Source organism: Elgaria multicarinata, chromosome 7 (assembly GCF_023053635.1).
Source record: "Elgaria multicarinata webbii isolate HBS135686 ecotype San Diego chromosome 7, rElgMul1.1.pri, whole genome shotgun sequence".
NCBI lineage: Eukaryota > Metazoa > Chordata > Lepidosauria > Squamata > Anguidae > Elgaria > Elgaria multicarinata.
Window position 1 is genome coordinate 96,645,218 of NC_086177.1, and position 16,076 is coordinate 96,661,293.

The window sequence follows — 16,076 nt, forward strand, 5'->3', positions numbered from 1 at the left end:
TGATCTGGAAGCCTTCTCAATTCACATTCTTAACACACTAAATACTTTTGTTTCATAGCCAGCTAATCAACCAAATCAGGGCTAATTCCGTTCCATTCAATTGCACAGAAAGTGGGAGATAAACAAACAAGTAAACAAAACAGGAAATTCATTTACGGAACAGGTTTTAAGCTGTTACATGTTACTGATACTGTTCAAAAGGACAGGGGGGGAACAACCTTTTTGAACACGCTAATTCAAGTCTGTGTAAGAAGCCACCTCTGCCTGCCCCACACTGCACTGGGTTCAGATGGCACGCCGCCCACGCCGCATCATGGGTAATTATGCAAATGGCAGTCATGTGTGCAGGCTCGGGTGAGAGAAGAAGCCACCGTGGCTTCTTCCCTCACCATATGGCCGCCCGAACTCAGCCAACAGGTGCACGGTATGCGTTTTATGAACGATAATGCATTTCTGATAAAAACTTTTGTCTTCGTCTTAACCCTTTCAGCCAGGACTGTGGATACACAAGGGTTTTGCACTGTATTACCTTTGCCCTTGACATGAGAATGATTATCTGTGTGTTTTAGTGTCATTTATTTTTGACCATTTGAGGTGAAGTTGCCTTATATTGTTTTTAAAATTATAATCATTTTAATGCTAATCTGAATAGTCTTTTAACAATCAACTTCTGTCTACTTTACAATGCTGCATCATTGTAATTTCATCACATTTGGCCCCCTCAGGCAGAGCCAGTGTCCATATGCTGTGTGAGAAACTGTTACCGGAGTGATGTTACTAGGTTGTTGAAGATGACCAATTCTTGTTCAAAATCCATTAGGCATTTGCCATATACAACATATTTCATGTTTGTTTACTCTAGAGATACATCAAGCTGCTTACTTTTAATTTTTATAAAGCTGGTTATGCAAATTTGTAAAGTATTTGTGAAATTCATTCTTGATTGATTGGTAGATAAATACTTAGTAATTATTTTGGCCTGATTGGAGTCCACCAGGAGAAGAGCCTTTAGTGTAGTGGCCCCTTCTCTTTGGAAATCCCTGCCCCAGGAGGTCAGGCAGGCGCCACACTAGGCTGCTTCCAGCACCTCCTGAAAACAACTCTATTCTCAACTGACCTGCTACTGTTTTTATTGTTCCTTTGTTTTAAATTGAACAATTTTAATTCACTGTTTTTAATCTTCTTAGTATTTATCTGGAATCTATTTTAGATATGGAGAGCTACTATTATAAATAACACCATATCCAAATATTGATTGTTGAACTTATGGAAGACATGTAAGACACAACCTTTCCAACAAGAAAAAATAATAACAAAAGGCAACATCTGGAAAAGTACCTTTAAGTCACAACTGAGATTTATTTCCAAGGTTCAAACTTGAGCACCATCAATTAGACCCTGTTCTCCCCACAATTCCCCAGCTCCATCCCAGAGTTTTGCAAGTTATAAAGTAAGGTTTAGTGAAACTGCAGTAACACAACAGGTCTAATGTTGACTCCACAGCTTCAACAAGCAACAAGGAATTGTTACTAGGGATGTCGGAGAAATTGACTTGCTTGTTTTTGACCAGAACTTAGCCAATTTGCACCTCCCAGAACCAAGCAAAGACCTGAACACAATCTGCAATCAATGTTAATGCATTTCCAAGCTTGCAACTGTGATACACACACACGAAATCTGAAAAACACATTTAAAGAACAAAAAAGTGCATAAAAATGCATACATTTGAAAAGCCCACATAAAATGTTTTCATCAATGGGACAAAAAAAAATGTGTACGTTTGAAAAATGTGCCTGAAAATACACCTGAATTTTCACATGAAAGAAAGGGGGGGGGGAATGGATTCACAATAGGATAGAGAAATGAGTCAGAACAAGCTACGAGGTAGAAATCGGAGAACCTGGACAGGCTCAGGTTTTGCTGATTTGTAAATCCCTACTTGCGACAACACCCAAACAAGGGGGAAAGTAGGGCTGTAAAAAAATTCAGTGCATCAGAGCTATTATCCAAGTAACATGTAATGAGAAGAGACAACTGGGGGTTAAAATGTAATATAATTAAATGCTTAAAAAGGAACTGCCAGCTCTGTACTGACATGTTACCAAGGGGTGTGTGGGGTGGGTGGGTTGTGAGGCTATTTTAATATTAGGGAGCCTGTTACTCTAGAAAAAGGAACATGGATCCCTTCTTCACTTGTTCAAAAAGGGGCAGCTTGCTACAAATATTTATCCAGAACGTGATTTATCTGTTTTGTATTATCCATAGCCAGGTAGAGTCTTTTACTGGATCAAGGCCTCTTTGTAAACTGGAATTCCTTCCCGCGCCTTTTTCTGCCTCTCTTTTGTGTGCAAAACATGTCCGTTCTTGCTTGGCCAGCCGCCTCTTATTCCTGAAATTCCTCCACCAAGCTCAGCCTGCTTTCGTGACTCTACAGTGGATCCTTACAAGTCTTGCTTTGAATTGTAAGGACTTCTGGACATTAAGCAAAGCAACGAGGTTTCCTGCAAATAATTTCATGGCAAATTAAAAAGAGAGAGAAAAGGAGATTCAAAGAACAAGAGACAATATCTTGTATTAGGTCCACAAAAAATGATGCACGTTTTCAAGGGTCAACAAAATTCCTCATCAGGCAGAGAACTGTGAAACCTAAGAACTAGCATACTTCTAAAGTGGTACAATAAGATATATTATTTTATCTACTTTTCTAGCAGTAACATAGGAAGCTGCCTCATAGCAGATCAGAATATTTATCCCTATGGCCCAGTATTATTTGCTCTAAATGGTGGCTGCTCTCTGAGATCATATGTAAAAGACTTTCCCATCACCTGTTAACTGAAGCCCACTTAGCTGGAGAGATCAGGGATTGAACCTGGACCTTCTGCATGTAAAGCATGTGGTCTCCCACAGAATTCAGGGCTGGCCCTACCATTAAGTGGAGTGAAGCAGTTGCCTCAGGCGGCAGATATGGGGAGATGGCAGTAAGGTGTTAGAGAAGAGACCTGTGTGCCATGTGATCTGCTCTGAAGCCCCTATGTTAGCCTGCTTCCTTCGGGTACAGTGGAGGAGGCAGTCTTATCATCCATGTTTAGACAGAATAATTTGCCTGTCAATTCAGCTTTTGTTCATGGAATGGGACGGGGGAGGGGGTACCCTTCTTTGCCTCAGGCAAAATATCTTGTTCCACCCCTGGCAGAACTATGGCATTAATACCACCTGATATACATATATGCTAAACAAAGTGGGTGCTTCTTTAAAAAAGCGATACCAAAATAGAGAATGATTTTTATTTCCCCAATGCATTATGCATCTGCAGACACATATTACGTAGCATAAGGTTTTGTTCATTAATTTTTCTGTTCTTAAGTAATGTACAGCTGATGCAATGGATAGTTTTTGCATTCCCACTCCTGGAAACAGTTACAGTCTATGGACAAAACACATTACACACAATAGACTATTTAAAAATACAGAGGGTGCTGTTTGACTACATACAAAAATATGTAGCTATTCATTTCTTATTATGGAAATGGCTGGCTACATACATCCACTGACAACTCCTCGGGTATTGCTGGCACAGCTTCTAGGTAGATAATGAATACAGAAAACCTCAGGAAATCAGATTTCAGCAAGCCGTCAAACACCTATCCATTAAGTTAAGTAAGTGCTTGATGCTATTTATCTTAAAAACAACACTTTGCTTCAGAATAATCTTGGAGACCAAATTCGTACAATACAGGTTCGGCACAGTTGCCAATTCCTAGCAGCAGGACCTCACACAGTTTTGGTAACATCTGAGTAACAAAGGCACGAGGGCTAGCTAGGATCAAAGGAGGACGGTCACGCAAGGTCCCTCACCCCACCACATCCTGGTTGCCAACACCAGCACAGGTAATCCCCATGAGATCCTAGTAAACCCACACAATTTGGTCTAGACACTATCAGTGATCTCCCTCCATTAGTCTTATCTCATCCCATTACAGGTGTCCTGTCTCACCTGCATTCTATTCCTGCATTTATTGTTGATGTTCTATTGCTGTTGTTGTCATTTATTATTATTATCATCATCATCATCATCTCTCTTTTCTCGGTCATGGCGTTTTTTCTAGATGGACATGAAACGCTTTGCCAAGTCATGCTGTCTTATACTGATTCAGGAATTTCCTGACTATTGAGCAGGTTTTAAGTATGACTGCTTTCTGGATGTTGGTGTGAATGTATTTTGGTAGGCCCAGTTTCTGAAGGTTTTCAGTATTTTTGATGTGATTCCGGTGACTGATGTGACTAATGGAAAAATTGTGACCTTTTCCTGTTGCCATAGTTCTTTAACTTCCGTGCCCAGTGGTGTATATTTTTCTCTCTTTTCCTCTTCCTTGTCTACAACACTTTTGTCATTAGGTATTACTATATCAATGAGTTACATGTGTTTTTCTTTTTTGCCTATAACAGTTATGTCTGGCCAGTTGCAAGGTATTGTCTTGTCTATATGAACTGCTCTGTTCCTGTATATTTTATGATCTGCATTTTCCAAGGTTGTTTCGGGTGAGTATTTATGGTATGGTGTAGGTCGATTGATGAGGTTGGATTTGATGGCCAGTTGTTGGCGAATTATTTTTGCAGCTGTATTGTGTCTGTCCATGCTTCTTGGAACAGATGACATTTTCTATTTTATTATTATTATTATTATTATTATTATTATTATTATTATTATTATCCATCAAAGAAGCTACCACAGGGAAGTACCAATGACTCTTTATTGGTTTTTGATTTGCTGAACCTTTCATATTTTTTATCAACCTGTTATTTTATTATTTATTACGTTTCTATATTGAAGCTCCCTAGGCCATTCACAAAATAAAACTTAAAACCATGCAAACTCATGTAAATACCTAAAGAAGCTTAAAACAATAACAGAATAAAACCAAAGTAATTCCAAAGAACATACCAGCAACAACGCAATATCTAAAAATAATTAACACTGTTTTAAGAAACTAAAAGACCAAGACCAAAACTAAAAGTCCAGGTGAAGACCTCTTGGCCTTCACCTGGCACCAAAGAGACGATAATGTAGACATCATGGGGTTTTCACCACTGGAAAGAGGACAACCCTCAAGGAGCTCACCTCATAACCACTTACTTGTGAGAAGTTCTCCTCCACTCAACTGGAGAAAGGGGGGGTTATCCAAGAGTAAACAGTTTAGCAGAATGTGGGCCCAAAGAATGCCCTCACCCTAGCAAAATGCCTACAAGATTCAGGATCAGGTCTACAGATGTCAAACATCAGAAGGTTGTTCGTTCACACAAGCAAATCCTGAAATAGCCAGCCAGAGAAAAGTCAGGCATGTATCATTACTATCTACAGGATACATGTATACACACTGTCTGTGTCCTAAGAGAGTGTCACCTCTTCACAGGCATTAACCCTTTAAGCCAGGGGGCAGAGACCTGCGTTCCCAAACTGGCCCTCTGGGGATTCCCCAGAAGGCCACACCCCCTGGGTTTTGCGTAGTTTTTTTCCTCCATTCTAAAAAGTGAAGCTGCCTTTCCTAAAGCTTAGTTATAGGAAGTAACAGCTTACGGTACAATATACTGGTCTTTTGCCTTTGGTACCATCCACCATGGAATGTGGCCCGTGAGAGCTTCTCGTGCCTCAGTGCTACTCTCTGAAGTGCAGTGCACATGCGCTTTGCTGCACCCACTTCAAGGTGAGGGAGGCTGTACCAAAATCCCTTTTATTTTTCTGCAAGTGTATGGGGTTGGTTGTGCAAGTGAAGGGATACGTGTAAACTACTCAGCTCCTTCCATAGCCAGCTCCCACTGCCCACACACGCAGGGCTGGGATTTTAAAAACTCAACCCTGCAGGGAGAAAAGCTGTGTTTGAATTAAAGGCAGTGACGGCTATAAGGATGTTGCATCTCTTCACTGCATTGTACAAATGGTTAAAGCCTTAACTAGCTCCAGGGCAGTCAGGCTAAATAGTAAGGTTTTAGAAGACTTCCAAAAGAATGCCAGTCAAATCATTTATCTGCATTTGTTTATAATTTTACAAGCCCCTTGGGACCTCTCATCCTGATAAACAAGCTCAGAGTGAAGTCCACGTTTGGATACCTATGTAAAATCCTGGTTTGGGAGAGGCATACTATTAATGTTCCTAACTGCTTCATGACAGCATCTACAATATTTGTAAATTCGAAATAACCCACATTTAAAATGAGACATTTGTTTACTCACCTATTCGGATTCGTTTTGCAGACCATCCAGCCAATTTTTTTTAGTATTTATACCTCTATCTACACATCACAATAAATGTGTTACTAAGGATACAATCTTATACACACTTTCCTGGGACAAACTTCCATTGAACTCAATAGGGCTTATGTCTGTATAAGTTTGCTCACATAATCATTTCAGGGAGAAGGGATTTAAAAACAAAATCATGTACACATTACAAAGCACACTGAATGATTCAAAATGAATGACACTGCAAGTAAGCCTAAAGGAGCATGTCAAAGGCATATATACCATGTACCACATACATTGTTACGAACAGAATGCAAGTCACTACTTAAACCCCGCTGCAATTATTCAAATCAAGATAATGCAATCCATTTTAGTCAGCAGTAGGAAGGGGCAAATATGCAATGTTTGAGTTCATCGTGGTTATTTGATTTCTTTCTCAAAGCTTTGTTTGAGAATAAAACCTTTTTATTCTCCCAGTATTTTAACTGTCTATAAATAAATTTTAACTTGGTGTTTTAAATTTGTAATTTTGGATTGCTGCTGTTTTTATCTGGTTGAGCTTTTATATTGTATTTTGTACTATGGTTTTATACTGTTGTTTTATACTTCGAATGTTTTTAATTTTTGTGAACCGCCAAGAGAGCTCCGGCTATTGGGAGGTATAGAAATGTAATAAATAAATAAATAAATAAATTGTTTTGTCTCCTTTATGTTCCCAAACATCTCCCCACCCCCACCCCGGCAATCAAGAAAAACACACATTTTAAAAAGTGAGCATTTTTCCCATTTGAAAAACACACATTTTTAACCATGCACATTTTCCCACATAGGCTAGAGCATGAAAATGTGGAGGAGAATTTCACACAAATGTGTAATTGCCACGCGAACACTTTTGGACATGAACGCAAATTCGGAAAACTGCTAAACAATTGTAAATGGACATGTTCACAGGATTTGCAAATGGGAATGGAATTCTTGTACACCTCTAGCCAACACCAGCTTCATCTGTGGAAATACATAGCTCTGATGAAAATTAATTAGTTCATTCCTGCAAATGTATTGCTTAATAGAACTTGGAAAGACTGAGCCAAAATGGACAGGGCAGAAATGTGGGATACTCAATTGTTCCCTAGATAACATTTAATTGCAACTTGCGTTTAAATTGGTTCTTCTCTTTGCCCATTTTGGCAATTGACCATACAAACTGATTATACCGAGCGATCGTAATGGTAGAGCTTGTTCTTATCCAGATTATTTAGAAGCCAGCCCTCCTCCCCTCAACATGCACTTACAATGGGATTTCACCCAAGGAAGCACACAAAGACTGCATTGCTACTCAGAAGCAAGCACCACTGAGTTCAATGGGACTTACTCCCAGGTAAGTGTGCACAGGATTGCAGCCTTACTCTAACATGACACATGAATTCTTTCTTTAGAGAGAGGGGGGGTCTAATTATGTAGTTTATACTGATTTCTAAAGGGTTCTTCCTTAGCTGGCGATTCACAGCCAGCCGCGCCAGAATCAATACCGCCAGGCCAACAGGCCACTTGCTGAGTATCCGCGCTCCTGTCCATCACAGAAAACAAGGCAAGATAAATTCCTCAGCAAATTCAATAACAAGTGTCCAGAGGAAAGTTGGGAGGCAGGGGAATATTCGACTTGCCCACCTGCATCCCGAATCTAGTTTGTAAAAATGCACGCCAAGAGAAAACAAGAATTGTCTTGCTGGATTGGATGGACCCAGAGCCATCTCATTTAGCATCCCACACAGGCTCCAGTGGGAAGTTACAGGATGAGCTTGGGATAAGGTACTGACTCTCTCTTGCTGTTTATTCCCAGCTCCTGGTACCTTACCTCTGTCCCTGGTGGTTCCCAGGTTATCATATCTAACAGCCGCTGAGATAGGGAGACCAGTTGAAAAGGAGGACAGGGCTCCTGTATCTTTAACAGTTGGATTTCAGCAGGTGTCATTTGTATATATGGAGAACAATATGGTGAAATTTCCTCTTTGTAGCAACAGTTAAAGCTGCAGGTGCCCTGCCCTCTTTTAAATCTGGTATTATTATTATTAATTTATATAGCACCATCAATGTACATGGTGCTGTACAGCGTAGAACAGTAAATAGCAAGACCCTGCCGCATAGGCTTACATTCTAATAAAATCATAATGAAACAATAAGGAGGGGAAGAGAATGCAAACAGGCACAGGGTAGGGTAAACAGGCACAGGGTAGGGTAAAACTAACAGTATAAAGTCAGAACAAAATCAAGTTTTAAAAGCTTTAGGAAAAAGAAAAGTTTTTAGCTGAGCTTTAAAAGCTGCGGTTGAACTTGTAGTTCTCAAATGTTCTGGAAGAGTGTTCCAGGCATAAGGGGCAGCAGAAGAAAATGGATGAAGCCGAGCAAGGGAAGTAGAGACCCTTGGGCAGGTGAGAAACATGGCATCAGAGGAGCGAAGAGCACGAGCGGGGCAATAGTGTGAGATGAGAGAGGAGAGATAGGAAGGAGCTAGACCGTGAAAAGCTTTGTAGGTCAACAGGAGAAGTTTATATTGGATTCTGAAGTGAATTGGAAGCCAATGAAGAGATTTCAGAAGTGGAGTAACATGGTCAGAACGGCGAGCCAAGAAGATGATCTTAGCAGCAGAGTGGTGAATAGAAACCAACGGACTGATGTGAGAAGAAGGAAGGCCAGTGAGAAGAAGGTTGCAGTAGTCCAACCGAGAAATAACCAATGCATGAACAAGAGTCTTGGCAGACGAGACAGACAAAAATGATCGAATCCTGGCAATATTATACAGGAAAAAAGACAGGATTTAGCTACTGCCTCAATATGAGGAATAAAGGAGAGCGAGGAATCAAATATAAAGCCAAGACTACGAGCTTCCTTGACTGGAGTAAGTGTAACATCATTGACAGTAAGAGAGAATGAGAGATGAGGAGAGTATAGCTCCTGTAGCTTTAACTGTTGTGATGAAGAGGGAATTTCACCAGGTTCTCCATATATACCAATGACACCTGCTGAAATTCCCTTGTTTACACAACTGTTAAAGATACAGGAGCCCTGCCTTCCTTTTCATATGGTCACCCTAGCTGAGACCACTAGCGACCAAGACTTAAGCCAACCCTAAAGCCCCTGCCTGCTTTCCAGAAAGCCTTTGAAGCAGTCTTCCCCGACCTGGGGCTCTCCAGATGTTTGGACTACAACTCCCAGCACTCCTCACTCATCTAGCTGGGACTGATGAGTGTTGAAATCCAAAACATCTGGAGGGCACCAGGTTGGGGAAGGCTTTAAAACTCAGATGAACTGCAAGGCTGGGATTTATTTATTTTTAAGTTCTTTCAGAAAACTCCTTGGAACTGCCACATTGCCTTTCCTTGCTGAAGCAGGAAGCTTTTCTCCCCCTCCAGGTAGAGAGAGTTAACAGAGGACGATCGCATATATGAGAATAGATATAATGTGCTTATAAAGAGATACTGCCAGGATTCTGTAAGTCATGCTTCCCTCAGGACGCGGCCTTGTCAGATTTCATAAACTAAGTGCAGAGCCAAGCATGGACAGGAGGTGAATAGGAGGAGAGGAAGAAAAGGATGAGGGGGAGAGGGGGGAGAAAGAGAGAAAGGGGAAACGCTGCACAGAGTCAGTGGCAGGAATCTATACATCCCTGCTGAATCTGTGCCTCGTTGCGAATTTTAGGCGTGTCAATGGATGCTCTTGCTGGTGCTGCCTTTCCAAAGTATGGCCCTAAACATCTCTGGCATTTCGCCAAAGGAACAATGATCCCCCTTTCCATGGAAGGGCCAGAAAACAATGTCACTGAGCTCGCCTTGAAAGGCCTGTCGGGCTGCAGAACAGGGGTAGAGAAGGTAGATCAGGATCTCCAGGTGACTTTCAATAGATCCCTAAAGGACTTCTGACTCCCAATGGTTTAACAATCACAAACAGAAACCTTCCCACCCACCCTCTTAAATTAGGCTGCTAAAAATCAAGGAAGCTTGTAGGAGAACCAGCGTAGATGCATGTGAGAAGGATGGGAATGTGTCAGCCGCAGCTCTGAAAACAAATTCCTGTGCTGAGCATGTGTTTAGAGGCACCTTGTTCCCCAATTCTACATCTGCCTTCCCCAGCCACTATTTTTGCACCTGGCTCCGACTGACAGACTTTGTAGTTCTAGGAAAAAAGAAAGCAGATCCTGCAAGCTTGCAGCCTGCCCATCCTCTGCTGTAGAGCATTCAACAAAGGATTCCACTCCGTCCCAGACAGGTTGCATTTTTGTGGCCAGAAGAGGAAATGCAAGCCTCATAACTTCCCTTAAGGATGGATGGTGCTCCATAGAGCACAGGGTTCCTCCTTGCTAGAACTTGGCTACCCAAACCTGTAGAATTGACTAGCATAGCATTAGAAGCACAATGGGATACTGGACTTCTCAGATCATTTGATCAGACTGCTAGATCATATTGCAAACAAAGAAATTATTGAAAGCGTATAGGCATGTAAACTTCATTTTCACTCTCTCACAGATGCACCTCAGATGAGAAAGCTACTTACTGGCGCGTCTGCATTCATACATGCCAATGGCCCCGTTCAGAAGACACCTTAAGCCAGAAAGCCAGGCTGTGTTCAGAAGACACCTTAAACCGTGACTTTAACCATGCCATGGTTAAAGCTGTGGTTTATGGTGTCTTCTGAACACAGCCCGTCTTTCTTGCTTAACCACCGTGGTTAAAGCCATGGTTCAAGGTGTCATCTGAATGGGGCCAGTTCTGATGACACTTCAGTCCCTGTGCTTAGTGAAATTGCTGAGCGCAGGATGGGAATGACACATTCCCATCCTTCTCACACACATCTACGCTGACAAGGCCTGCTGTCACATACAACACTTTAAGGCATGGTTAGAGCTGCTAACCCTGTTGCACAGTCCGAATGTGGTTAGTGAGTGAGCAGGGTTTAGCAAAACACATCACACAAGACACCTTAGATCTTGCTGCTTAACCAAAAGCCTTAACCAGCAGGGTTTGAGGTGACTTCTGAACAGGCCCAAAGTAAAAACAGACCCTGAGCTGCATGTCTGCTGCAAAGGTCACAATAGCTGAACATTGCTAGCATGGTAAGTCCTACGGGCTCTGTACATTACCCACCATAATGGGCCATTGTGAAAGAACTAGATGCATGGCAAGTATACATGTTTCTTCTTCAAATGCTCTTGTAGGAGGCAGCAATGTTCAATCCTATAGGTTTAGCTGCTAATCAATATCTCAAACTTTCCTAATTGGCATCCCATCTGAAATGGTTGCAGGTTAGCTTTAATACATTGTGGTTGCAGGTCAGCTTTAATACATTTTGGGCGTACATCACCAATATTCTGAGACATTCCTGATGCAGCTTCACTTTGGACCACCATATAAATATAGGCACAAGCTTCCACATTTGCTTCTTATGTGGAATCAGGCTGCTTTAACATGGGTATCTCAACTCTGCAAACACAGCTGTGGTCAGCAATTAAATTTAACTAATTTGTTTCAAACAGGCTGATTATCACTACAACTCTACAGTGGCTGTTCCTGAAATCTGTTGTCTGGGCACCTACAGGTAAAAATTATATATGCAATTTGCACATTATGCTGGAGAAGAGGAGTAAATTAAGTAGGCAAAGTGATGCAGAAAGAATGTATGTTACATTAGTCCCAAGCAATAACAACTTTGGATGCCAAAAACATTCAGATAATACTTGTTCCTGAAGAATCTGTGCTGATAGTGTAGAAAGCTTTTGAACTGTAAAGAAACCTTCATCAAGAGTGGAGAAAGAGTTCTGTGCAACTCAAAAGCTTTCTAATCAGCTCTGATAACAGAGGGGTCAACAGAAGGTACCATCTGGATCACTTTGCCTTCTATATTTCTTTGGATTAATATCAAAAATAACAAAAGAGGGAAAAAGACAGATATGGGAATGGAAAAACCACAGGAAACATTTATACCACTGGAAATTGTTGTCAACATGGAAAAACATATGTAAAGGACTTTGGCATCGGAGCAACTCCACACCTCATGTTCACTGATTTTTCAGCTGCTTTGTGCAAGAAAAATAGATGCAAAGGCTAGACACCAAACCGTTACAAAGATCCATTGATTCAATTCTGCTACTATGCAAGAAACCTCAGGTAAGCAAATCTAGGTGTACTCATCTAAATAAATGAATACACACCTACTTATTTTAGCAAGTCATCAGATTCTTTTGAACTTTGTTCTAGGCAATATTCATTATGATTAAAGGGGAAAACCCTTTAGCATGGAAAAATAATGTAAGTGAATGACTGGGGTGTTTCCTAACTTCTATCCAGGATGGGTCAAAGAGACAAGTAGACTAGAAGTCACCTGCTTCAGCTCAACTAAAGAAACTCACAAGATTACACTGCAATCTGGAGCACTTTTAAAAGTCCCAGTGCAATGCAATGTGTGTGTACATTTGGAGTTGAATCTCAGAGAGTTTACCATGATTTACAGTACAACCTTATGCATGTCTGCTTGACCGTTAAGTTCCACTGTGTACAACGTGCCTTCCTCCCAAGGAAGCGTGCAAAGGATTGCAGCTTTACTCCTTGGTGTGTTTTAGGGCTTTCATCCTTATTTCCAATCAATGACTTTAAGAGTCAGGTGTCAAAGGTGAAATCCCCCAAGTCTCTTAGATCCATTCCCAAAGATTAATACTGGCGCAAGTAAACTGATGGGCCCACGTCCCATTTCAAATGCCTCCTACACCAGCAACTCTCCTCTAGTATGCCTGCATTTTTAACTTAAAATGTAATTGAAATTTTGCAGCTGAAATGGGGTTTTAAAACAAACAAACAAATGGAGTAGGCCCGAAGAGTATGTGGTTTAGCTGAAACGTGCAAAAAAAAAAAAACGAGAGAGGGGGGGAAGCTATGGAGGGTAGCATAGAACATTTAAAAATCATTAAACTGTCACTGTTACCTTAGCCACGTGTGCAAAGACAGAGAGAAAAGCCAAGAACATCCACTTACTTTTCATATTCGGCGTTGTCCCTATCGCACCGTGAATCCTTGTGCTTTTGCCAGTCTTTACCATGCTTGCAGGTGGTCAAGAGAACAACGTCCTCCCCATTATGGACATGATATAAGGCATTCCTGGTGTCTGACCCTATCCCAGTCAGGTACCTTTTCCCCTTGAATACCAACATGTACTTCCTGAGAGGAGGAATAGTGTTAAACCTCAGGAATCCCTTTTCCCCTCCTGTCCTCGGGTGATCCTTAGAAAAGAGCGGGATAGAAACGTCAAACCTCGGCCTGAAGTTTTCAGTACTGATGCTGGCTTTGGCCAACATGGCCTGGCCAATGTCGAAGCCCACGTCCTCAGTGTAGTCGGGCCAGGTGCCGGAATATAAATTAAAAATTAAATGATTCCTACCATTGTTCCACAAATGGAGGCTTTGCACTTTGGACCGCAGGTTGTGCACGTACTGGGGAGACAGCTGGTCCCTATCTAAGGTGTCCAAACTAAGGACGAAGAGGCAAGCTTGGCTGGGGTCGGAAGTATAAAACCGGGAGCCCTCGATGGCCGCGAGGATGTTTTGGTAACTTTCGGCGATTTTCTCCCCTTTCTGCTGCGGGTAGACGTAGACCTTGAAGCCGTTCTTCTTGCACAGGGCGAAGTCGAAGCAGGACTCCATGCGGCACCGCTTGCCTTTGTAGACGCTGGCGCTGGCGTCGCGCTTCTGCCTGGGGGAAGTGTGCCCATTGTAATCCTCGCTCTCCAGCCGATCCCAAGGGAGGAAGGGGCGCAGAGCGTCCGGGAATCGGGGCCAGTAGTGCTCGGGGCTGGCGTGCTGCAAGCCATGCCTGCTACTGTGAGCCTCTCGCCTGCTTTGGTTTCTGGATGCTTTGAACTGCAAGCCGCCGAAGTAGAACAGAAGGACGACGAAAGTGCCAGCCGAGAGCAGGATGAAGTAGCGTTTTTTGGCCTGCATGTGTCCTATCGGGGTCAAGAGGATTGTAAATAAACACAAAGATCGCCCAAGTTTGCCAATCGACACTTTCAGCTTGAGTCCGCCATCTTCCCGCCTGCAAAGACTTTAAACTCTTGTCTCCCACCTTCTTTTGATTCCTTTCCCAAAGGCTTGGACTGATGCAGCGCATGTGGGCGATTTCTTTAACTTTCTCCCCTCCTGTGTTTCATCTTTGGCTCGCACAATGGAGATTGGGGGGTGGGGGAGAGCAGGGGGGGACACACAGAGAGAAGGGGAGAAACAGGGGCAGGCAGCGAATAATCACGCCCAAATCACGCTTTGCAAAAGAGGCTGGGGAGTCGCTTGCATGCAAAAGAAAAGGAATCGCAGAGGACACCAGCCCTAACCCAATGAATCCACCGCGTCCAGGTCCCTTTTGCCCTCAAATCTGCTGTTGCAAGATTGAGAAATTTGTCCCGCCCTCTCGCTTTCTCCCTTCCTCCCTCCCCCTCTTTCTCTCATGCACACACACACATGCACACACACAAACACACACACGGTGCTTGCAGAGGATCAAGGTGTAACAGGAGCAGCGGCAACTTCAACTCACGCAACACATCCCTGCATTTTTGTTGTGTGAATCTATATAAAAAGAAGGGAGGCAGGCAGGCAGGCAGGCAGGCAAAGGCGACCGGCTTCGGAGCAAGTCGGCAACCAGCAGCAGCAGCAGCAGCCGCCTATGCAGCCCGCTCCGGTTCACAGCGAGAGGAGCAGCAGCAGCAGCACCATCCGGATTACATCTTCCAGCCCGAGCGCCGTAACCTTACGAATCCCTGCATTTCTCTTTCTTCCTTCTCGCGGCGGCGGCTCCAAGACTCGGGGGCTCCTGCTGGCTGGCTGGCTGCGATCTCAGTTGTGTATGGCCCCCGGGATGGAACCAGCAGAAGATCCTCCTCTTCCCCTCCTTCCTCCTTCGCCGCCGCCGAGGCGGCTGCCGCCTCCTCCTCCTCCTCCTCTTAGCCCCCGCCCCTCTCAGCCATTCATTTCAGCGAGCGGCGATCCACAGAAGCCCCGGGGAAGAATGAGCCGAGCCGAGGGGAGCGCGGGACACCGCCGCCGCCGGCTCCTCTTCGAACGCTGCGGATCGCGGCGTTCGATCGCCGAACGTTACCCGGTTCTGAATGTTACACTTACAACATTCCATTCCCCGACACCACAGCGCTGACCTCATCCATCCACGCAGCCTGCCCGCTGATTGGCTGGGCGTCACGTCCGGAGGGGGAGGTGCTTCCGCTGCACCCATTCATAACCCCCCAGCCGGAGGATACAGCTTTGCGGTATCTTAAATGGAAACCCCCCTGGAAGGTGCGCGCCTGATATTGTTATTAATATTTCTTTTCTCACTCTCGGCGGTTTTTTTATTGTTGTTGTTATTATTATTATTTTAAAAAATCAGGGAAGGCGAGAATGTAGCAGGAGGGCTGGAGAAGGGCTTCCCTCTTGCTGGGTGCATGTATGGGTGCAGAATAAAAACCATCTGCCCCTTTTAATCGCAGGCACTGATTTAGGGGGAGGATCCGGGCGGGCGTTGTCGGAGGCTGTTCTGGCAGGCGAGCAAGCGAGCGATGAAAAGGTCCAGGGTCTCCCTTCTTCTCCCTCGGCCCCGGTCGCAGGCGGCGACGAGAGCCGGTTGCCTCCGGCGCCCAGGGTAGCAGCACCAGTAGCAACGTGTTTGGCGGTTGTTGATGCTGGTGTGGGAGTGTCCGGGAAAGAGCGGAGGGGAGAAAAAGAGGTTTCCCAGTTTGCCTTCAGGGCAGCGAAGATCCCGGCAAAGGAAGGGCGTCGCACTTGGACGTGGGCTGAAGGATGAGCTGGCCC

At 43.7% G+C, this 16,076-nt stretch overlaps 1 protein-coding gene across 1 annotated transcript in view; it reads right to left on the reverse strand.

Moving 5' to 3' along the window:
• Nucleotides 1-15,138, reverse strand: part of EXT1 (exostosin glycosyltransferase 1) — a 294,543-nt gene extending 279,405 nt beyond the window's left edge. The window contains exon 1 of the mRNA XM_063131088.1: nucleotides 13,258-15,138. Within this exon, the coding sequence (XP_062987158.1) occupies nucleotides 13,258-14,219 (962 nt within the window). The 5' untranslated portion in view covers nucleotides 14,220-15,138. The remainder of the gene's footprint in view (nucleotides 1-13,257) is intronic.
• Nucleotides 15,139-16,076: the final 938 nt, after the last annotated feature.